General features: G+C 43.4%; 1 protein-coding gene across 1 annotated transcript in view; it reads right to left on the bottom strand.

The window, feature by feature from the left end:
* LOC126419775 (nephrin-like) overlaps nt 1–25,342 on the bottom strand; it is a gene marked incomplete at its 3' end in the record, with an annotated part of 483,228 nt that overhangs the window by 90,180 nt on the left and 367,706 nt on the right. The window contains exon 6 of the mRNA XM_050086987.1: nt 2,245–2,390. Coding sequence (XP_049942944.1) covers nt 2,245–2,390 — 146 coding nt within the window. The remainder of the gene's footprint in view (nt 1–2,244; nt 2,391–25,342) is intronic.

Below are 25,342 nucleotides of genomic sequence, written 5' to 3'. Positions count from 1 at the left end.
GTTGTTGCTCAATACCTTCAAATGCTTGATTCTTGCATTAACACAGAAATATCCTAAACAAATTTCGAAAATAACAGTAGTTGGGTGGTTTCCGTTATAAATTAGCAGCACCACTTGTCAACATCAGTGTTGTTGTTGTTATGGTCTTCAGTCCTGAGACTGGTTTGATGCAGCTCTCCGTGCTACTCTATCCTGTGGAAGCTTCTTCATCTCCCAGTACTTACTGCAACGTACATCCTTCTGAATCTGCTTTGTGTATTCATCTCTTGGTCTCCCTCTGCGATTTTTACCCTCCACGCTACCCTCCAATGCTAAATTGAAGATCCCTTGATGCCTCAGAACATGTCTTACCAACCAGTCCCTTCTTCTTGTCAAGTTGTGCCATAAGCTCCTCTTCTCCCAAATTCTATTCAATACCTCCTCATTAGTTATGTGATCTACCCATCTAATCTTCAGCATTGTTCTGTAGCACCACATTTCGAAAGCTTCTATTCACTTGTTGTCCTAAATATTTATCGTCCATGTTTCACTTCCATACATGGCTACACTCCATACAAATACTTTCAGAAACGACTTCCTGACACTCAAATCTATACTCGATGTTAGCCGGCCGAAGTGGCCGAGCGGTTAAAGGCGCTACAGTCTGGAACCGCACGACCGCTACGGTCGCAGGTTCGAATCCTACCTCGGGCATGGATGTGTGTGATGTCCTTAGGTTAGGTAGGTTTAAGTAGCTCTAAGTTCTAGGGGACTTATGACCACAGCAGTTGAGTCCCATAGTGCTCAGAGCCGTCTGAACCATTTTTATACTTGATGTTATCAAATTTCGCTTCTTCAGAAACGCTTTCCTTGCCATTGCCAGTCTACATGTTATATCCTCTCTACTTCGACCATCATCAGTTATTTTGCTCGCAAAATAGCAAAACTCCTTCACTACTATAAGTGTCTCATTTGCTAATCTAATTCCCTCAGCATCAGCCGATTTAATTCGACTACATTCCATGATCCTCGTTTTGCTTTTGTTGATGTTCATCTTATATCCTCCTTTCAAGACACTGTCCATTCCGTTCAACTGCTCTTCCAAGTCCTTTGCTGTCTCTGACAGAATTACAACGTCATCGGCGAAGCTCAAAGTTTTTATTTCTTCTTCATTGATTTCAATACCTACTCCGATTTTTTCTTTTGTTTCCTTTACTGCTTGCTCAATATACAGATTGAATAACATCGGGGAGAGACTACAACTCTGTCTCACTCCCTTCCCAACCACTGCTTTCCTTTCATGTCCAGTAAATCGGTAAAACATGAAATAGCTGCGGCCGGAAAGAGATCGTGCAAGAACGAGGTCTATGATGACTAAGAGAATCGTTCAACGTGACAAAAGCGCAACCCTTCCAAAAATTTCTGCAGATTTCAATGCTGGGCCATCAACAAATTTCAGCGTGGGAACCATTCAACGAAACATCATTGATCTGGGCTTTCGGAACCGAAGGCCAACTCGTGTACCCTTGATGACTGCACGACGAAGAGCTTTACGCGTCCTCTTGGTCCATCAACACCGGCACTGGACTGTTGATGACTGTCAACATGTTGCCTGTTCGGACGAGTCTCGTTTCAAATTGTATCGAGCGGATGGACATGTACGGGTATGGAGGTCACATCATGAATCAATGGATCCTGCTTGTCAGCAGTGGACTGTTCAAGTTGGTAGAGGCTCTGTAATGCTGTGGGGCGTGTGCAGTTGGAGTGATATGAGACCCCTGATGCGTCTAGATACGACTCTGACAGGTAACACATACGTAACCATCCTGTCTGATCACCTGTATCCATTAATGTCCATTGTGCCATATGACGGACTTGGGCAGTTCCAGCAGGACAATGCGACACCCCACACGTCCATAATTGCTCCAGAGTGGCTTCAGGAACAATCTCGTGAATTTAAACACTTCTGCTGACCACCCTACACGACATTAGACAAATGTACCAATTTCTTTGGCTCTTCAGTGTATATCAGATATCAGTATTACAAAATCAGAGATATAAATGTCTTTGAGTAAATCAGTTCCGAACAACAGACAAGTATATTATTGTCTTCTGCTCATAGTTTCAAAGCGTCATGAAGCAACCTGCCCTCCCACCTGCAACTGTCCTCAGCCCGTCTGTCCTATTTGTTGTTCAGCGGCTCACAAGTGTAGATACGAAACAAATAATTGGGCTTGGACTGGAAGATACACACAGACACTGTACCTTGATCTTGCGCAGCTGGCGCCGGCCCTTGTACCAGGTGATGACGGCGGGCGGCCGCGAACCGGCGGCCTCGCAGCTCACGTGGTAGCGGCGGCCCGCCTCCAGCGCGCCCTGCGGCTGGCTCAGCCACACTTCCAGCGGCGGCACTACGCAACCCAACACACCATTGTACGTACCGTCCTCCACAGCACTGCAGTTTACAACGCATTCTATGCTATATATAATTAAGAAAAGACCTTTGGTAACGAGAGAGCTGCGTCAGCCGCTGCCAGCTATTAATACAGCACTGCACGAGGAATAACAGAAAAAAATACTGAGTGACAATCGTAACATTTAACACAGAAGTATTCTGGGATTATAATACTTTGAGACATCTCTGCATTTGTTACTAACCAATCAGGTATCCTTTTCCATGAACTTCTTTACGTTTCTGTACTTTATAACTAGTTCAAATTACACCAAATTTAAATTTTCTTACATCTAAGAACTTTGCGCCATCAATTATAACAAAGAAGAGGAAGATCAGTTTTTTGTAACGAATGTAATATTTACGGAATACTTATGTGCTGTGAAACATTATTTAACTCTTAAAAGAGCACAACTAAAAGAGCACAAGTATTTCCTAACATGTGAGTAATTACGTTGTCTCGGAAGGTTATCTCTACATTCACGAGACTACCTTGAACCTTAGATCATAACAATAACTCTCACTTACGCGACGTTGTTAGTCAAAATGATAGAATTTGCTAGCATAACGTAAAAAAATAAGTTACTACGTATTAAGTATTTAGTTGTATACAACCTAAATTTGGTACAAAGATATAGTGAATGAAATAGGTGGAATAAAATCACAACATTATTCATAAAGGTGCTTCCCATCTCTCGCAGGGGAACCATATTTTCTTGAGTATCGTATGGAGGTTTTGGATGACCTTTGAGACCTGTTCAGTAGATTGCACTTAAATATAAACAGCCTCCAGCGCAATTAATTTCCTATATTTCCCAATGAAATTACTTTCTTAACCTGTTTTTAGGAAAATATTGTTTCATTATGTTTATATAACAAAACTACAGTAGAAACGATGCCCTTAGCAATTAGTACCTTGTGACCAAACAGGCATTTGCGCTTGCAGGAGCACGATCAGCAGATAACTGAAGTTGCCTCCTTCTGGAGATGCACTCATACGTCAAATAAGTAAAAACCCACTGGCAGTAACAAAATCATAACTATCAAGGTCGTGAGGTATGGAACACATCAAATAAAATTTAAGAAACATGATAACTTCTTACATAGCGTTCGCTTTTCTAAAGATATTTCTTGCCAAATAGTCAGAATTCTTGAGACGTATGAAACCCGTACGAGTTCCTTAACAGTAAAACAATAGAGCAGACACTTTCACACGTAAGAAAATTACGAATAAACTTGAAGCTGAAACACGTCAACAGCGGATTTACTTCACGCAGACAAGGAGGAGCTTTCACATTAGGTATAATGGATAACAATAAGTATTTTGACGTAAAAACTGAAAACTGGTAAGTAAAACTCACCATCAAGAAAGTTTCTGTGTAACAGAAGTAACTCACGCTTACCATTCTTCACATCGAATTTATACATTTACAACTTCTCTGAATTTGTAAATATGCTGAGAGGTAGTACTGAACTGAAAGAACGGAAACTACTTACGTAACAGTTCTTTAAGAGAAGAGCGTTTCTCTTGCAAATTGCGCTACAATTTTATTCCTCCTTCCTCACTCTCTATTTGATTGACTGATGAGAAGTTGTATAAACCAAAGGAATTACCACTGAGTCGCCATGATGATTAATTGGGTGCATCACATATTTGCGACTATGTCAGACATTGCAGTCGAATATATGGTGGACAAGACTCTCGACATCAGCGATTCTCAGAGTGTCCCACATGAGACACAGTGTGTCCGACGTCACCAAGGCCCCCGTGCCAAGTGTGTAACGTGATTATTTCGATCTGGTTAAGACTGTCGGTAGCAGACACTTACTGTTGGCAGTGTGTTCAAGACTGAACTGGCTACCTAGCACTGGACATTGAATCAGCAGACAGATTAGACACTCGCGAATTCACGACTGAAACGCCACGCAGAACCACGCAATGACGTACAGAACCTGTCGCTCAATTAAACACGTCTATCCATCATATATTTTTCGTAACAGAGAAGTTACAGACACAGATACTGCTGTCTCGAGCACTACATATGAACGACAGTCGCATCCTGTCTCCAGTGTCCAGGTAGTTCAGTCTTACTCGCTCCCATGCAGGTGAGCTCTCACTGATTGTTACTCAAAAGGCGCATGGGCCTTTCCATGGGGCTAAGGAAACATGGAAGGCACCTAGGTCATAATGCACTGCAAGGCGCAGAGGTAGCACAACGAGCCTGCACACACCGCAACTTCGTAGCCCATGCGCAACTACAATCAGTTCCACATGTAGCGTACGCCATAATATTAAATATAACGTCCGCAGCGACATCTCTGGCAGTGGTCTCGAATCTATACTCGATGCGCTTTTGCACAGTGAACAGATAAACTGTGTGGGAGTTGAATATTTTGTTTTGTCGGTTGCTGTTTTCGCTATGTGCACTCTTTTACAGCCCATTTAAAGGCTGAGAAAACGTGCAATATTTATCAAAAATGTCTTCTGGCGATCTTTATGAAGCTATTTAATGCGAACGAGGCAAACTGGATGCTTTAAGAGGATAATGATCCGAAAAATCGCAGTCGTCTCTCTACAGTGTGGAAACATGACTATCGGGTGTCCACGATGGATTGGCCTGCAATATTTCCGGTTGCAAATCCGATCGGAAATGTTTGTTCGCATATTAAGATGAAGCTTAAAGGAAAACCAATATATACTTTGAAGCAGCTGTCATATAAAATGAGGACGATATGGTGATCGTTACCAATAGAACGAGGAGAAAATCTTGTGAAAAGTATGCCAAAACGATGCCAAGCTATAATCGATAATGGCGGCAATTGGATTAACTACTAGATAACTGTGCCATTAGTAATAACTTGTATTTTCATGGAAACATATAGTTTCATTAGTGTCTTTTATTTCATACGGATAACAGCGTACACTTTCTCGTGGAACTGACTGTATGTGAGTTGCGCATGTCTATGTGTGTCGCGGTGGTGGCTGTGTCTTTAGGTGTCGATCATGGCCGGCAACTTTTGCCAAGCTGTACGAAGATTATTCGTCGTCTCTGTCGCACACCACAGTCGAGTGAGCAGAAAGTGTATTAGTAAGTAGTGCTCTACTCGGCGGTTGGATGACGAGAAATACCGGGAAAAGCTACAGCACCAGTTGTAATATGTAGTTTGTTTCAACAGTGAAAGAAAAGTCTGAAGAGCCATCTTCTCCTTTCTTCTATTACTTTACTCTACATTTCAAACGTTTTTAACACCCTGCATTTCCTTTAACTAAATTAGTTATCTTCGTGACTCATTGTAATTAATTTGGTTGTTTACGAAACAAAAGTCGAAGACGTTTCCTTTTGATGGCAGCTTGCAAATTCCTCAAGAGATTACAGTGCCCGTTTGCATTGACTGTGTGAGTTGGGAGGGAAGTAGTGAACGAGAAAAAATCACTCATACTCCCAAAAGATGATTGCTGTAACTCTCCATATCTAATGTGTGACTTCGGGTCTTTTTAGACCCATTTGCCATGTGTCTTCCACAGCATGACCTGACGTTTTGTCTCAGGAGTCGAATGATGGACCCAGCTTCGTCCTCAGTGATAAGCCGTTTGGACTGCAGATCTCAATCTCTCTGATGTTTTAGCAGAAACATTCTGGCCAAATCCATCAGTTGCTGCTTGTGGACATCACGCAGCCAACATGACACGCTATCTTGCACCGGCTTTGCTGTAATGAAGAGAGTCTCTCAGGACCTTTGCAATCGATGAGCGTCTAATAGCAGGCCTAGGAGGTAGCAGCATTACGGAGTTGTCAGTAGTAACGCGACGCTCTTTCTCGACAATATTGTGAACTTCAATGATGGCATCATCACCTGTCTCTGTAGTCAGCCTCTGTGCGCGTTGTTCGTCATGCACATCTTGGCCTCCTCCACAAACTGTACACACCAACGTCGAACCATTTTAATGGTAGTACAGCCATCCTCACAGGCAGAGGTTAACTCCTAATGGATCTAGGCAGCGGATAACTAATGCCAAAGCGCTGCTCAGAAGTGATAACTCCATGTTAACTGTCAGCGTATTAGGAAGATGCTGTGGTATGTGCCGTAAGATGATATGAGCATCATCAGCGCTTACCTGTCGAACTCGCCATCCCTCACATGCCACGGCCACAATTTAATTGGAACCAATTTTAAAGGTTCATTTTGGACTACATTCAAGCCTAAATAGTTTGCAGATGTCTCGTCATTCATGTGTGTTTAATAAACGAAAGTCTTCTGTAGACGAGATACACCTCCTAAACCTGTTCATGGGATGGTTATTGATAAACACGTGGCTACATGTGCACGTGACATGACGTCGTACGGAAATATGGGCGATGAAGGTTTACTGGAACTTTTTCAGACGTTAGTCGAAGCTGGGGCGACTTAGGGAAAAGTACCGAAAAGGCTATCATACCTCAATCCACAAGTGTGTCACGGGATAAAGCAGAAAGTGCTAAATGGCTAAGGTATGTAATTGTGCCTGAGGAATAGCTCATAAACAGTCCTGACACATTAATATGACCACCTGTCAAAAACCTGAATAACCATCTTTTAGAGCATATAAGTGAAGGAAAACAGGGATGTGGGACCGTACCGACTTAAGTTCTGTGGCCCACAGCTCTAGGTTTCTTTGTTGACCATCCATGGCACGAACAGCCCGACCGATCTGGTCCCACAGTTTCTTGATTAGGTTTAAATCCAGGGAGTCTGGGTTCCAGAGGGGTACGGTAAAAGCAACCTGGTGCTCTTCGAACCACTCACGTCACCGGGAGCCGTGTGGCATATAGCATCGTACTGCTCGTACATATCATCGTGCGAGGAAAAAAAACAAAAAAATAAAACATACTGTATGTAGGGGTGGACATGGTCCCCAAGGGTAGATGCATACACGTGTTGATCCACTGTGCGTATCAGAATGACGAGATCACAAAGGGAATGTCACAAAAACATTCTCTAGATCATAACTCTCCCACCTCCAGCCTGTACCCTTACGGCTATTGCTGCAAGTTCATACATGCCAACGGCCGTCTGTCCGATCAGAAATAAACATAATTCGTCTGAAAAGGCCACCTATCACCACTCAGTGGGCGTCCAGCTGTGGCACTGGCGTGTAAATTCTAGTCTGAACAGTAGTCTTCAAAGGAGCATAAAACAGGCGCCTACTGTAGAAGCCCATATGCAGCAACGATCGCTGGACTGTCATTGAGAAAAGACACCGTTGGTAGCCCCTTCGTTCATCTGGGCGGTAAGTTGCTTAACAGTTATAGGTTTATTCACCCACACAAGTTTCTCTAGAAGATGTTCAACCTTGTCATATATGGCCGGGTGGTGAAACACAGTTGCCTCGGGGCTGGTTTTGGATAGCGCTGTTTTGCCATGCAAGGCATACTTTAACGACGTCAGCACGCAAACAATTCACAAACTTAGCCGTTTCGGAAATGCGTTCTGGCCGGAAAAGTCAATAATCATGCCCTTTTGGTCTTCAAATAAATCGCTTCGTTTCTGCATTACGGCTACGACTGCACAGTTTCTCCCCCCTCCTCCCCCTTCCCCCCATCACCACTACCCGACACACATTGTGTACCCTCCACCGGTAGTCCTGCAACCCGCCATCCGTGACGGCTGCTGCACGTTGACGTCGAACATAGTCTGCGATCACATTAATGTGCTTAGACCGTGTATAAGAGGTGATAAATGCTTAGCAGCTCCAGATATGTGGACGTTTAATGCAAAAAAGACCCGTTATCTAACATGTATTGTCCCTATTTTGTTGAGTGGACACTCACATCCGTGTTTCATTTTCGACCTAGTTTCCAGATGAGTCTAAAACGGGTGATAACATACGAAGAGAATTTTTAAGACGATATGTGCCCCCATATGCACGAGACTGTTTTGAAAGACATGCGTTTTGCAATCTAATCAATTATCAACGTTATCGCTGTATTGTGTGGTTATTTATAATTGAATTTTTGCTCCCATGTGCTCAATACAGGGCTTCGAAATAGTTCTAATGCGTTGTATATATCCGTAAGTTGTCCGCCAGTTCATGCTACCTGACAGCGATGAAATAACTTCTTGATTTGTCCCTTTTCGATCTATCGATCTTCGACTTCGTAGAGACTCTTTGGGCAGCCTCACGTCGCGAGAGGGCGTTCTTGGCAATATAGAGGCGCTACTTAAGCTATGCGCAAGCCCGGAGTGGGAGGACACACCCATTGCCGCCGACTGGACGACGTCCTCTCGCGGCTGATGTGCGAGGGCCGGCTGAGATGACGGACATATTCCGTGGGCCAGCGCGGCCCCACCAGTATCATAGTTAAATTGTCAGTTGCCCTTTAACAATTACAGACAAATTACGTGCCTTCTGAATTTTAAAATTTTTAGTTGCAATTGTCAGTTTGTCAAAGACTGACTGAAGCAAATGAGGAGGTTGTCTGAGGAATGAGGAGGAAGGGAATGTTTGGAAATGCTTACAAGAAGAATGTTGCATACATGGAAGAATACCGAGGATACTAAAAGGTAGCAGATAGATTATATAATGGTAAGACAGAGATTTAGGAACCAAGTTTTAAATTGTAAGACATTTCCAGGGGCAGATGTGGACTCTGACCACAATCTATTGGTTACGAACTGCAGATTAAAATTGTAGAAACTGCAAGAAGATGGGAATTTAAGGAGATGGGACCTGGATAAACTGACCAAACCAGAGGTTGTACAGAGTTTCAGGGAGAGCATAAGGGAACAATTGACAGCAGTGGGGGAAAGAAGTACAGTAGATGAAGAATGGGTAGCTCAGAGGGATGAAGTAGTGAAGGCAGCAGAGGATCAAGTAGGCAATAAGACGAGGGCTAGTAGAAATCATTGGGTTACAGAAGAAATATTGAATTTAACTGATGAAAGGAGAAAATAAAAAAATGCAGTAAATGGAGCAGGCAAAAAGGAATACAAACGTCTCAAAAATGAGATCGACAGGAAGTGCAAAATGGCTAAGCAGGGATGGCTAGAGGACAAATGTAAGGATGTAGAGGCTTACCTCACGAGGGGTAAGATAGATACTGAGTATAGGAAAATTAAAGAGACCTATGGAGAAAAGAGAACCACTTGAATGAATATCAAGAGCTCAGATGGAAACCCAGTTCTAACCTAAGAAGGGAAAGCAGAAAGATGGACGGAGTATATAGAGGGTCCATACAAGGGCGATGTACTTGAGGACAATATTATAGAAATGGAAGAGAATGTAGATGAAGATGAAATGGGAGATGCGATATTGCGTGAAGAGTTTGACAGAGCATTGAAAGACCTGAGCCGAAACAAGGCCCCAGGAGTAGACAACATTCCATTAGAAGTACTGACGACCTTGGGAGAGCCAGTCCTGACAAAACTCTATCATCTGGTGAGGAAGATGTATGAGACAGGCGAAGTACCCTCAGACTTCAAGAAGAATATAATAATTCCAATCCCAAAGAAAGCAGGTGTTGACAGATGTGAAAATTACCGAACTATCAGTTTAATAAGTCACGGCTGCAAAATACTAACGCGAATTCTGTACAGAGGAATGGAAAACTGGTAGAAGCGGACCTCGGGGAAGGTCAGTTTGGATTCCGTAGAAATATTGGAACACGTGAGGCAATACTGACCTTACGACTTATCTTAGAAGAAAGATTAAGGAAAGGCAAACCTACGTTTCTAGGTTTGCCTTGTTGACTAAGAGAAAGCTTTTGACAATGTTGACTGGAATACTCTATTCCAAATTCTAAAGGTGGCAGGGGTAAAATACAGGGAGCGAAAGGCTATTTACAAATTGTACAGAAACCATATGGCAGTTACTAGAGTCGAGGGGCATGGAAGGGAAGCAGTGGTTGGGAAGGGAGTGAGACAGAGATGTAGCCTCTCCCCAATGCTATTCAATCTGTATATTGAGCAAGCAGTAAAGGAAACAAAAGAAAAATTCGGAGTAGGTATTAAAATCCATCGAGATGAAATAAAAACTTTGAGGTTCGCCGACGACATTGTAATTCTGTCAGACAGCAAAGGACTTGGAAGAGCGGTTGAACGGAATGGGCATTGTCTTGAAAGGAGGATATAAGATGAACATCAACAAAAGCAAAACGAGGATAATGGAATGCAGTCGAATTAAATTGTGTGATGTTGAGGGAATTAGATTAGGAAATGAGACACTTAAAGTAGTAAAGGAGTTTTGCTATTTGGAGAGCAAAATAACTGATGATGATCGAAGTAGAGAGGATATAAAATGTAGACTGGCAATTGCAAGGAAAGCGTTTCTGAAGAAGAGAAATTTGTTAACATCGAGTATAGATTTAAGTGTCAGGAAGTCGTTTCTGAAAGTATTTGTATGGAGTGTAGCCATGTATGGAAGTGAAACATGGACGATAAATAGTTTGGACAGGAAGAGAATAGAAGCTTTCGAAATGTGGTGCTACAGAAGAATGCTGAAGATTAAATGGGTAGATCACATAACTAATGAGGAGGTATTGAATAGAATTGGGGAGAAGAGGAGTTTGTGGAACTACTTGACGAGAAGAAGGGACCGGTTGGTAGGACATGTTCTGAGGCATCAAGGGATCACAAATTTAGCATTGGAGTTCAGCGTGGAGGGTAAAAATCGTAGAGGGAGACCAAGAGATGAATACACTAAGCATATTCAGAAGGATGTAGGTTGCAGTAGGTACTGGGAGATGAAGAAACAGGATAGGGTAGCATGGAGAGCTGCATCAAACCAGTCTCAGGACTGAAGACCACAACAACAACACAAGAAGAATGGACAGGATGTTAAGACATCAGGCAATAACTTTCATGGTACAGGAGGGAGCTGTAGAAGGTATAAACTGTAGAGGAATACAGATATTTAAACACATCCAGAAAATAATTGAGGACATAGTTTGCAAGTGCGTCTCTGAGATGAAGAGGTTAACACAGGAGAGAAATTCATCGCGGGTTTATCAAACAAGACGGGAGACTGATCATTCAAAAAGTAATTTAATACTTAGAAATGTATCTCAGTTTATTCACACTTGTCTCGATAGATTTTGTTATATATATTCCCATTAACCGATTTTGACTGTAATGGGTCTTCTTATGAATGCAACACGTAAAAGTTTTCATCGAACAGTTATTGTGGTCCTTTACAATGTATCTAACAAATGCTGTCAAGATATGTGTGAATTAAAGAGTACTTAAATAGATCATGAGCGCCAGTTTGGCAAAGTCCAATTTCTTTTAAAATGCCTCACAAGGAGAGATCCGAAGAGTGCGAACGACTTTTTGAAATCATATAGACAATGATGTAGATAACAGTCCCAGGTATCAGATCCGCAAGACTTCAAAGTAGACCCTCGCTGGCGAGTAATCGATGAAAGAGAAGTTCATGTGATGCTCTAAAGTCTTACAGGTAAGAGAGTTGGGGATATTGGTGGCGTATTACGGTGGTTGACATACAGTCCGCTAATCAGAAGGTTGTGAGTTCGTTTCTCCTCATGTGCCTTGAGTGGTTTTATTATTAAATATTTTTTGAAATGACTTTGATCACAATTTTTTATTCAGTTAATTGGCTGGAAAGCGTTTTTGTTCCTAATCCTTTGCGGTGTGATTTTCGTCAGTACACTGATTTCTTGGCCTCATTTTTGTTCCTATCACTCATTTTTCGTTTGCAACGTCGTTACATAGTATTTTAACTTTTTTATTCATTTTTAAAGAATTTAACGCTTGAAAGTGCAGAGATAACGGTTAAAAAACCAGAGACGAAATTAACTATTTACATTTACTGTGAAATGTTGGCAAAAATGTATTTTTCATTGTGAGATGCACATTTTGTTGGATGCTAATCAGTATATAACAGTTGAAACAAAAATTGCATTTGCCTTATGAACAGAATGATACAGATGTAAGATTTAAACAATAACAAGGATTGTAAATTAAGCGAGATTCGAGCAAAATGAGGAGCAGCATATAGAAGTAATGACTCCAATAACAAGGGAAAAATAAAATGATAAAACGAATGAAATGTAGCTTAAGTTAATACAAAGAAAATCACATGGATGGAGTTTCCATATAAAGAAAAATGTGGGGAAGAATAAATAAGAGCAAATAAACAAGGCAATATGATGGTGAGAATGACGTTGGAAGGGCTTAGAAATTCAAAAAAATAATTTAAACTTAGGTGAATGAAAATAATGATCATAACCATTTCGAGAACCATTTAATAAAAAGCAGCTTTGAAGAACCTGACAGGATTCGAATCCACAAACTTTCGCGCGTATAGAATGCATCTTAATCACAATACCACGCCGGCAACCTACAAAACCCCCTTATTTGTATCTATCTACTAGAAGATGACGCGAAATTCTCGTTCGTTGACTATCTCAAACAAGGGCACTCTTTGACGAATGGCTTCAGGACGCAGAACCTGGGACACTAACCCAACAAACGGACGATTTCAAAAAATCGATTGCAAATTCGTGGACCTCTCCGTGTCAGTCAGAGGAAATGACGGTAGGACGCGCATGCCACACAGCAATGTTTCCGCGACGCGCGTAGCGCGGGGTGCCTACTTTCCGGGGTCCGCGACACAGCCCGACCTGTTCGGTAGACTGCAGTGGGCTGAGAAAGTCCAGAATAACGGGCTGCCAGGTGGCCGCGTGCACTAAACCGGGACGGGTCGGGAAAGTCCGTGGGCCCTGAGACCTATGAGGCGGGGCTCTGTGCACTGCTCTTGAACACGGTCCGTCAGTTATAATCGTAGAAGACAAATTATCCGCTTACATGTCCTTACTATAATTGTTTTCTTTGTGACAAATTCTAATAATCCTAACGCAATACGGCCCAAATTTATGATACATATACTGCGAGGAACACAACGACCACGGATGAATTACATACAGTACGTCTGCTGAACTTCATAGCATCCACGCTTCCCTAGCCTCTTACTTCATCGGAATTTCCGACGCACCCAGCACGTTCTCTAGAAAACAGTAAACCACAGTCTATGATATGCTGTTCACTGGCATTTTTTTCCTATCCAGGAACTATTTCCGGGTGTTTGTATGTTGAAATTATGTAACGCATTTTAAAGGCAAAGGGTAGAATAAACGTTTCTCCAGTAATAAAATGAAACAAATGCCGTCGTCTTTTTGATGGATGGAAATACAAAAAAAAAAAAAAGAAAAGAAATGTGAGCTCCACCAACAGGTCCCCAAGACTACGCAATGCCGACGGGTGGTCGTATCGTCCTCTACCACATGGCGTCTTTTGGATACGGTACGAAGTGTCACAGCGTCACCATCCACCTCTCCCGGTTGTTGATGTCTTTCCAGACCTTGGAAGCACTATTTTTCAATCAAATAGCGCCTCATTTGGCGCAACTGTATTGAGTGTACTCCGTGTCCGTCCTATCACCAACAAAAAATCCCTAGCTGTACTTAAAGTTGAGCCTGAGTCCCCCACACAGCAATCAGACACCCTGAACACTCAGATACGGAGGTGGACAAAGGATAAAATGGCCATTCGTAGAAATACTCAGCCTACAGTCACAACTGATCCAATGAAATTTCAGTTTCAGTAATAGTTGGAATAAAGTCTTTCTTACGATGTTGTTGTCAAACATGAGGGAGGTTCACAATTTACCAGTTTCTTTTTTTTTTCATAGTGCTATGAACCCTTCACTGAAGAGTTGTGAATCAAAGACAGTTCCAGTTACTCAAATTATGCGATTCTCTTTTCTCAGTAAATTGTAAGATATCAACATTACAATTATTCCTCCAAAGGAAATGGGTCCACTTTCATTACTAAAGAACCATTGTGTGCTGTGTGCTAGAGCCCGACTAGATATTTGTTTTCCTCTGTGTGCATTAGATGTGGCAAGTTTACACTAAATCGCCATCGTAGTGCCCGTGGATGAGCTGTTTCCTGTACATTAGCATCGTCTTGAAACAACTGTTGCGAACGTTTTCACACTAGCGAACCCGGGAACACTTCGCAACCGACAAATGTGTGCGCATGGGCGCCGGTAAAATTTTATGATGCAGGGTGTAAGTTCCTAAAAGCGTCATTATGATGTAACTGATTATTTAAGTTTGACAAAGTATCGTGCCAAAGTAAGAGGTACACAAAGCTTACTCTATCTTCAACGTTTGATACTCATACAGAAACTATTTTTAGAAGGTTATACCATACCTTAAAGGCATGCATATTTCATTGGAATATCCGAAGATCATCTTCTTATGCTGTTAAATCGATAATGGGTGTGTGTAAGGTTCGAAAGTATCTACCGAACTGGTCGATGGAATCAGCTCTCAACAGTCTAGGATTAACACAAAATGAACCTCGTCTCCCTGGTTTGGCAAGTTGTTGTGTAGCAATGGGAACTCGGCTGCAGAACTAATAGCTCTGTGACTGTATATTGCAATTTATTGACCTCATATCGCTTAAGAATCATGTATGTAATTTCAAAAGATGCAAACTCCTGTCAACCTTGGTATTTCAACAACTTTTCCTTTCTTCCAATGCAAAAATTGGTATTTCTTCGGCATTTGGATTCACACCTACAGTATACCTACAGATAGCATGATGGTGTTCGAAATTGTGCAATCCCTCTACCGTGTACAGATGAATAAGTCTCAAGACTGAACTGGTCAAAAGGAAACCTATTGATGAGATGACAATGTGCAGTGGCCGAAGGAGCTGTTGTTGTGGGACCTGGGAACGGATATCAGAGATGTATGCGAGTACTTCAGCAGTTTTTGCACCGGGCTCCCTTTCTGCTACCCGCTAAGAGCTGCACCAGAAAGCGAGACAGAAATGGAGTATCCCACTGAGGCAATATTCTATAAAATGGTAAAAATAATGTAGGAATCGCTGTCACGACACGTAAAACAATATAGCTTCCCGAGAACAGCCTCACAACTAAGCCCTGTAGCATTTACTAAAGCACAATATTTCCCCCATATTCACCAATGTTAAATATTTGGGTCGGTAGAATCAGAAACAAACACTTTTAGAATTACGTGAGAAATCTGAAATAAATAAAACGGCTGCCGTAGATTTAAGGAAGGAAGTGTGTTTCCTGCCGCCGTTGGATAAGCAGCTGCCAGCAGCAAGTCGTGTACTCCTAGCTCACTTATTTGTTGCATAGTTCAATTCTTAATTTCTTTGCGTGTTTTTGGGTACTTGCATTGTTTAATTCATAAATTTCGGGCGTATTATAATATTTGAGAGTTGTAGCATCGCGCTTTAGTATCTGAATAGTGTAAATTCGCGTAGTCGTTTGTCTTCTGTTTTTGTTTTGAACGGTCAGTGTCGGTTGGTCACAGTCAGTGTGCTCCTAGCCGCCGTTCGATAAGCAGCTGCCAGCAGCAAGTCGTATCCTCCTAACTCACTTATTTGTTACATAGTTTCGTATAGGAGGTGTAATTTCGAGTTTTAGTTACTGTAACCGTAAATTCAGGCAGATTGTAGCGCAGTCGTTAGGCATTTGTACACGTTAGTTCACACATTCTTTGCGTGTTTGTCTTGCATTATCTAGGCACGGACTCATGTTTTAGTAACTGTTGTTCAACAGCGATTAGAATGGACGGACTGTGACTGCTGTGTTCAGATGAGGGCTGAGTTGGCATCCCTTCGCTCACAGCTGCAGGCGGCGCTGACTTCGGTTGTGCAGCTTGAGGCTGTTGCCAATGGGCACCACTGTGGGAAGCCGGACTTGGGTATCATGGGAATGTCAACCTCGTCCCGTCCATCCCCAGATCGGTCTGCCGCTGTGGTTGCCTCGGTTGCTGCCCGCAGTAGGGCTGAGCCCTCGCCTGTGGTTGATTGGGAGGTGGTTCTGAGACGTGGCAGGCAGCGAAATACGTCCCCGGAGGCTGATCAGAAAGCCTCCCTGGTGCGTCTGACAAACAGGTTTCAGGTGCTGTCTCTGGCTGAGCCAGATGCAGCAGCCTGCCCTGTTTCAGAGGATGATTCTCAGCCTTCAAGGTCTGGGCAATCGCAGAGGGTGGGCTTATTGGTAGTTGGGAGCTCCAATGTCAGGCGCGTAATGGGGCCCCTTAGGGATATGGCGGCTAAGGAGGGGAAGAAAACCAGTGTGCACCCCGTGTGCATTCCGGGTGGAGTCATCCCTGATGTGGAAAGGGTCCTTCCGGATGCCATGAACAGCACAGGGTGCAGCCAGCTTCAGGTGGTGGCACATGTCGGCAATAATGACGTGTGTCGCTTTGGAGCTGAGGAAATTGTCTCTGGATTCCAGCGGCTATCTGATTTGGTGAAGGCTCCCGGTCTTGCTAACGAGATGAAGGCAGAGCTCACCATCTGCAGCATCGTTGACAGAACCGACTGCGGACCTTTGGTGCAGAGCCAGGTGGAGGGTCTGAATCAGAGGCTCAGACGGTTTTGCGACCGTGTTGGCTGCAGATACCTTGACTTGCGCCATAGGGTGGTGAAGTTCCGGGTTCCGCTGAATAGGTCAGGAGTTCAATACACTTAGCTGGCGGCTACACGGGTAGCGGAGGCTGTGTGGCGTGGACTGGGCGGTTTTTTTTTAGGTTAGAAGGCCTCGGGAAAGTACGGGGTGGGCTGCAATCTCAAAGGGTGCATGGCAACTACAGGACGTACTTGGATCAAGGAACAGTCGGAATTGTAGTTGTGCTGGGAAAGTCCCTGAGCTTCAAGCGCTAATAGAAAGCACAGAAGCTGAAATCGTTATAGGTACAGAAAGCTGGCTAAAGCCTGAAATAAGTTCTGCGGTAATTTTTACAAAGTCTCAGACGGTGTTCAGGAGAGATAGATTAGGCAGAATTGGTGGTGGAGTGTTTGTGTCTGTCAGTAGTGGTTTATCTTGTAGTGAAGTCGAAGTAGATACTCCGTGCGAATTGGTATGGGTGGAGGTTATACTTAACAGCCGAAGTAAGTTAATAATTGGCTCCTTCTACCGAAGCACAGACTCCGATGATATAGTTGCTGAACAGTTCAGAGAAAATTTGAGTCCCGTAACAAATAAATACCACACCCATACGGTTATAGTTGGTGGGGACTTCAACTTTCCCTCGATATGTTGGCAAAAATACTTGTTCAAAACCGGTGGTAGGCAGAAAACATCTTCCGAGATTGTCCTAAATGCTTTCTCCGAAAATTATTTCGAGCAGTTAGTCCACGAACCCACGCGAATTGTAAATGGTTGCGGAAACACACTTGACCTTTTAGCCACAAACAATCCAGAGCTAATAGAGAGCATCGTGACTGATACAAGGATGAGTGATCACAAGGTCGTTATAGCAAGGCTCAATACCGTTTCTTCCAAATCCACCAGAAACAAACGCAAAATAATTTTATTTAAAAAAGCGGATAAAGTGTCACTTGAAGCCTTCCTAAGAGACAATCTCCATTCCTTCCGAACTGACTATGCAAATGTAGACGAGATGTGGCTCAAATTCCAAGATATAGTAGCATCAGCAATTGAGAGATTCATACCTCATAAATTGGTAAGAGATGGAACTGATCCCCCATGGTACACAAAACAGGTCCGAACGTTGTTGCAGAGGCAACGGAAAAAGTATGCGAAGTTGAGAAGAATGCGAAATCCCGAAGATCGGCTAAAATTTACAGAAGCGCGAACTCTGGCACGGACTTCAATGCGAGATGCCTTTAATAGGTTCCACAACGAAACATTGTCTCGAAATTTGGTAGAAAATCCGAAGAAATTCTGGTCGTATGTAAAGTACACAAGCGGCAAGACGCAGTCAATACCTTCGCTGCGCAGTGCTGATGGTACTGTTACCGACGACTGTGCGCTAAAGCGGAGTTCTTGAACGCAGTTTTCTGAAATTCCTTCACCAGGGAAGACGAATTGAATATTCCAGAATTTGAAATACGAACAGCTGCTAGCATGAGTTTTTTAGAAGTAGATACCTTAGGGGTTGCGAAGCAACTCAAATCGCTTGATACGGGCAAGTCTTCAGGTCCAGATTGTGTACCGATTAGGTTCCTTTCAGATTACGCTGATACAATAGCTCCCTGCTTAGCAATCATATACAATCGCTCGCTCACCGATAGATCTGTACCTGCAGATTGGAAAATTGCGCAGGTCGCACCAGTGTTTAAGAAGGGTAGTAGGAGTAATCCATCGAACTACAGACCTATATGATTGACGTCGGTTTGCAGTAGGGTTTTGGAGCATATTCTGTATTCAAACATTATGAATCACCTCGAAGGGAACGATCTATTGATACGTAATGAGCATGGTTTCAGAAAACATCGTTCTTGTGCAACGCAGCTAGCTCTTTATTCGCACGAAGTAATGGCCGCTATCGACAGGGGATCTCAAGTTGATTCCGTATTTCTAGATTTCCGGAAAGCTTTTGACACCGTTCCTCACAAGCGACTTCTAATCAAGCTGCGGGCCTATGGGGTATCGTCTCAGTTGTGCGACTGGATTCGTGATTTCCTGTCAGGAAGGTCGCAGTTCGTAGTAATAGACGGCAAATCATCGAGTAAAACTAAAGTGATATCAGGTGTTTCCCAGGGAAGCATCCTGGGACCTCTGCTGTTCTTGATCTATATAAATGACCTGGGTGACAATCTGAGCAGTTCTCTTAATTTGTTCGCAGATGATGCTGTAATTTACCGTCTACTAAGGTCATCCGAAGACGAGTATCAGTTGCAAAGCGATTTAGAAAAGATTGTTGTATGGTGTGGCAGGTGGCATTTGACGCTAAATAACGAAAAGTGTGAGGTGATCCACGTGAGTTCCAAAGGAAATCCGTAGGAATTCGATTTCTCGGTAAATAGTACAATTCTCAAGGCTGTCATTTCAACTAAGTACCTGGGTGTTAAAATTACGAACAACTTCAGTTGGAAAGATCACATAGATAATATTGTGGGGAAGGCAAGCCAAAGGTTGCGTTTCATTGGCAGGACACTTAGAACATGCAACAAGTCCACTAAAGAGACAGCTTACACTACACTCGTTCGTCCTCTGTTAGAATATTGCCGCGCGATGTGGGATCCTTACGAGGTGGAATTGACGGAGGACATCGAAAGGGTGTAAAAAATAGCAGCTCGTTTTGAATTATCACGTAATAGGGGAGAGAGTGTGGCAGATATGATACGCGAGTTGGAATGGAAGTCATTAAAGCAAAGACGTTTTTCGTCGCGGCGAGATCTGTTTACGAAATTTCAGTCACCAACTTTCTCTTCCGAATGCGAAAATATTTTGTTGAGCCCAACCTACATAGGTAGGAATGATCATCAAAATAACATAAGAGAAATCAGAGCTCGAACAGAAAGGTTTAGGTGTTCGTTTTTCCCGCGCGCTGTTCGGGAGTGGAATGGTAGGGAGATAGTATGATTATGGTTCGATGAACCCTCTGCCAAGCACTTAAATGTGAATTGCAGAGTAATCAAGTAGATGTAGATGTAGAAAGATGAAAGAGTGAGTTTAACGTCCCGTCGACACCGACGTCTTCACAGACGGAACACAAGTTCAGATTGTGTCAACAATGAGAAAGATAATCGACTATTCCCTTCAGAGGGGAACCATCCAGCCTTTACCTGGAGCGATTTAGGGAAATCTCAGAAAACCTAAATGGAAATGGCTGGACGCTGGTTTGAACCGTTGTCTTCCTGGAATCCAGTGTTTTCGGTGGGGGGGGGGGGGGGGGAGGGAACTTCAACCACCCTTCCCCCTCTACCGGACGTTTATGTCTATATAAGAATTGAATACACGGCGTAATCCAGGATATTTGTAGGAACTGTGCCAGGAAGTAAATTTCTGCTCCCCGTTGCCACTTCGATCACTTTCAAGGCACAAAACTCGAAATAATAATAAACGGACCTTTCTAGTTTCGTTTTCGGTTTGCATTTTTTTGTGCAGAATATAATTACATGAACTTATAACATACGTTTATTGTTTCTTGTTTTTCCTACTATATGCTGACAGTATGGACGGGTTTCCTGAACTACCAGTGAAAGTTCGTATACAATTGGCGATTGTAAAAAAAGAAAAATCATAAATCAATCTCAAGGTATCTGAAAGACAGACCTTATGCTTTATTCACTATTATGTGTACAAACCCTTCGTTCATTTGAATTTAGTCGGGGCATCAGACGAGGTCATTGGTATATAGGATCTCCCCCGCTACTGGACCTGTGAGAATAGTAGTTGCACTGACTACACTTCACATAGATTTAATTAGTTATAGGCCAGCATTACAAAGTTTCGGACGATTCAGATTGCATAGTAACCACCATTGATTAACATTACATGTATGGCGAAACATTTTTTTTTTCTTTTGTGATATGCCACAACACAGCATCACCGGTCTTTTGTGGTCTGTGTTGGTGAGACTAAATTTATCGACAGGGCAGTGACGCTGCGTCACTGCAGTACGGTTAGGTGTGCGGTGGGACTTGGAGTCCCGTACCACTCTCCAACGGTACTACATCAGTCAGGCAGAAAAATGTAGCGCAACATGGTCAGATAGGGTGGGAAAGTATTGGATGTAGAATGGGAGGCTAGTCTCACCAGAGGATGCATCCGTGGTGAGCGTGCCAGGCCTATCGTTAGCCACGGTCGAAATCCGATTCCTGTAGGATGGTTAGAGGAACCGGATGTCGATTCCAGAGGCGTGGAAGTGTGGTCCAACGTGGCGTAACCCAGGGACAGTGTCCTGCAGGGTATCCACTTTCTCACAGAGCCCCCGCACGATGTCACGTATGGTTGGCTTGAAGGGGACGATATCCGCTTCCTCGTGGAGAGTCACAATTCTCTTGAGTGGCAGGGCGTGCAGGTTCTACCTGAGAACTTTGTTCTGCAGGCGCTACAACGTCCGCATCCTAGTGACACTAATCGTGGTCCATGCAGCAGAGCCATACGTGAGGGCAGGCAGGATAACTGTTCGGTAGATGCGGAGCTTGGTATGCAGGTTACGTTACCTATTGCGGAAGAGTGGGTACAAAGACCTGGTCAGCTTTTGCCCCTTGCTGGCGACATACTCCGCATGACAGTGGAAGAGCAACTTGTGGCCCTCCCGGACCCCAAGATAGGTGGTAGTCGGGGACCAAGGCACCTGCATTGTGGCGGAGGACTGGGCGCCGTTTGGTGAAATTGACTGTCATTGTTTTGGCGGCATTGAGAGCTGTTTTGTTTGTCTGACACCAGGTGATGATGGCGTCCACCTGTCGCTGGAGACGGGCGACGACGTCGTCAGTAATGCGGACAGCGGTATATAGTGCTGTGTCGTCAGCATATTGTGCTAAGTGGCACTCCGGGATGACTGGTATATCATTCACATAGATATTAAAAAGTATTGAAGATAACACTGAACCTTGTGGAGTGCCTGCCGACAATTGGCGAATGCCGGAACGCATTCCCCGTTGAGCCACTAGGAATGTCCTAACCGCGCAGGAAGTCATCCACGATCTTGACATAAATATCCGGTATAGGGGTCTGTGTCAGCATCGTGTGTACTAGGTTGTCTTGTCAGATCTTGTCCTAGGCGTTCTGAAAGTCTGCACCGACGGCAGCTGTCAGTGAAGCCTTTGCTGAAGTGTTCAGTGATCCGTGGGACCTGAAGTGCAAAGTGAATAAAAACGGTTCAGGTCGGATCGTCCTAGCCGCCACCAGAGATTGGGAAAGTCGGTGGAGGATCACCGATCCAAGGACCTTCGCCATAGCATTTAGGAGGCTGATCGGCCTGTTGTTGATGGGGACCGTACAGTCCTTGAACCGCTTGTGGATCTCAATCAGCTTGGCTTGTTTCCAGTGAGGGGGGAAAAGGCCAGACCTGAGACACCAGCATAAAATCTTGGTGAACAAGATGAGAGGCGTGCGGGAAAGGTGGCAAAGATGTTCATTTAAAATTCCGTCCAATCCAGGGGTCGACCGGCCATGTTTCCGTCGAAAGATACATTGAATTTCTGCCATGGACGTAAGGAGGGGGGCAGACTGGGGTGGGTGGTTTCGGAAAGCAGCAACAGGTGTCAGGACTTCGTGTTCGTCCTATAGTTCGTTCGGAGAAAGGTTCTGGACAAGGGGGAGGTTTTTGGCCTCGAACGCATCTACCAGCGTTTCCACAATTTGGAGGGTATCATACGACAAGCCCGCTGCAGTGCGAATAGAATGGGCAGTCGCCTTCATAGAGCGCCGCCTTATGGTGAATGAAGAAAGCATACATCCTGTCCTCCCGTTGTTCGGACCTCCAGTCGGCGAGCCGGTGGCAGAATTCGCGCTGGAGACGTTTCACCTGGCGTTTACAACAAAGATCGCGAAACTGCTTCCACCACCAGCGGTAGCGATTCTTGTGCAACTTCAGTTGCCGTGACAAGGTAGATAAATCGTCCAATGGGAGGCGCAGTGAAGGAATGGCGAAATAATTTGTGTAGTGCTTTAAATTCCCCATTCTCATACTTACAATTTCGAGAGAAAATACGAAGCCACATATCTTCAGAGCACAGTAAATTTTCTTTCCCGCCGTCGGTTTTAACGGAAAACCTGCGCTTTGCTACTTTTTTATGTGGGTCCCAATTTTTCTAGAGTAGCTCATATAAAATTTGAAATAAATGGGTAATAATCTTTTTGATGTTTCGGTAACAATGTTTTCCTGTTATGTATAAATCACTGACAATGAGACAGCAAAATGGGTCTGGCGTGCAAAACAACACATTTGTAATGAAGCGCCACAAGTTAATCGATTGTCACAGCGTATGGGCAGACAGTGAGGCCGAGAACACTCGCAGAGCAATTCTTCAAGAATAGTAGCTCTATATTAATGCGAGCAGCCACATCTATTTGTGTAGTGGTAGTGTTAATTAACATTTTCAGTTGTTGGAGAGCATTCTGACAGAGACACATTCAGACCACATATCTCTGTAGAAATGAAAGAAGTATCGTACATCAAAAGCATTCCGCTCATGCAGATTAATGGCTTCTGAGCAGCTATGAATCGCGTGCGGTGTCCACTCTTGCACCCCTTATACTAATGACAATAACATAAAACATAAAAATGATAATAAATATCATCCAGCCGTCCATATAGCACAGAATGAAAATTTCACTCTAAAAATTGTGCCAGGTGACTCCATGCTAATGGTAATTGTAAGTAAATACTGTAGACAGGCATTGAGCCAGGTCTTCCTGGTTTCACAAATTATGCATCCTATGTGACCAACGCAATTTTTTTTAAAATCTACATTGCTGTTAGTGTTTCGCGGCATACATTTCAAGCTAGGCTATAATAATGCGTTATCTACATCTGTCAGTTAGTTATGAAGACGCGAACTGTACATCGTTCCATGTACATAGTCGAAGTAACGTCAGTAGATCAGAAGAGTAAAGCAAAACACTAAGAAGAAGCATTATCTCTCTAATGAAGAATGATAAAGACGACTGAAGTATAATTTATAGAAATATGAAATTAAAAAAGTTTCTAAAAAAATGAAAAAATAAGTACAAAATGTAACAAACACCCACATGATTATGTTTACAGTAACTCGAACATTCCTGAGGCAAGAACATACAAATGGTTCAAATGGCTCTGAGCACTATGGGACTCAACTGCCGTAGTCATCAGTCCCCTAGAACTTAGAACTACTTAAACCTAACTAACCTAAGGACATCACACACATCCATGCCCGAGGCAGGATTCGAACCTGCGACCGTAGCAGCAGCGCGGCTCCGGACTGGAGCGCCTAGAAGCGCACGGCCACCGCGGCCGGCGCAAGAACATACAAGTAGTGGTAATGTGGGGTAGTAAGCAACAATAGGTCTGATTAATTGGTAACAAGAGCTTGCTTTCCCACAGCAGCCAGGAACAGATTCAGTAATGTATTCTGAGAGTTATTTAATTACATTCTTTTTATTTTACATTGTTTAGTTGCATTTGTAACATTCTGTTTTATTTCCACATTGTGTATTATCAACAGTTGCTATGAACATTGTTTATTGATGTGGGCAGGATATGATTCATGAGAGAAGAAGGAGGACAAAAGATCATATTGATATATATAACCTGAAGCGCATTCCAAGTGAGGTACACTCACTTTAGGTGTAGATTAAAGAATTTAGACTCGTATCGCAGTAACAATACTATGCATGTGCTCCAGCAACAAGCCGGCAGCATGGAACATTCTCCAGAACTGCCACTATCGGTATCACTTGTGAGGCCTGCAGGCCTTACTACTTACAGACTTACCTCCATGTCGAGGGTTTTGTCACTGATTCGTCGCACAGGCCACTATGGTACTAGTATTTCTGTCATCCATCAGTTTCACAGATGGTATAGCGGCAGCGAACCATCATCACTACTTCATCTTCAGTATGTAGGCAAGCATTATTGACAACTGCCTCGTGAGACCACTCATTGTTCCACAAACCCTCATAGTCAAGACATGTCTGCCCTTCCTGAAAGTGACAGTCTCATTCCTGTTGGACTTCAGATGGTGCAAAGGGTAATGTAGCTTCTACACGACGGTGCTTCATCTCACTGCTCTCTTGAGTGTTGAACCAAAACTCTAGTACAGACAGAACTTTCCCACTTGTCTGGTATGTTCTGATGTTTACTTTTAATAATTGGAATCTATACTCTCACAGATACTTTATTTCCATCCTGATGTTGGTATACCTTGTTTGGAAATTATTTCTGGATGTATGACCCACTACTTCCCGCTATAACAGATGTCTTGGTAGTTTCTGAGCACAGAAATATGACCCAGTGAAGCTACTACAAAGAAAAAAAAACACATTTCCACAATACCCCCTGATTACCGACCTATTTGTATTTTTCCTGCACTGTACAAGGCCCTGGAACATGTAGTCCACAACGAGCTAGCAAACTCTCTAACTACAAACAATCAAAATGGTTCAAATGGCTCTGAGCACTATGG

This window comes from Schistocerca serialis, chromosome 1 (genome assembly GCF_023864345.2).
Source record: "Schistocerca serialis cubense isolate TAMUIC-IGC-003099 chromosome 1, iqSchSeri2.2, whole genome shotgun sequence".
Lineage (NCBI taxonomy): Eukaryota > Metazoa > Arthropoda > Insecta > Orthoptera > Acrididae > Schistocerca > Schistocerca serialis.
The sequence above is the reverse complement of the archived record's forward strand: the minus strand, read 5'-3'. Positions and strand labels throughout refer to the sequence as shown.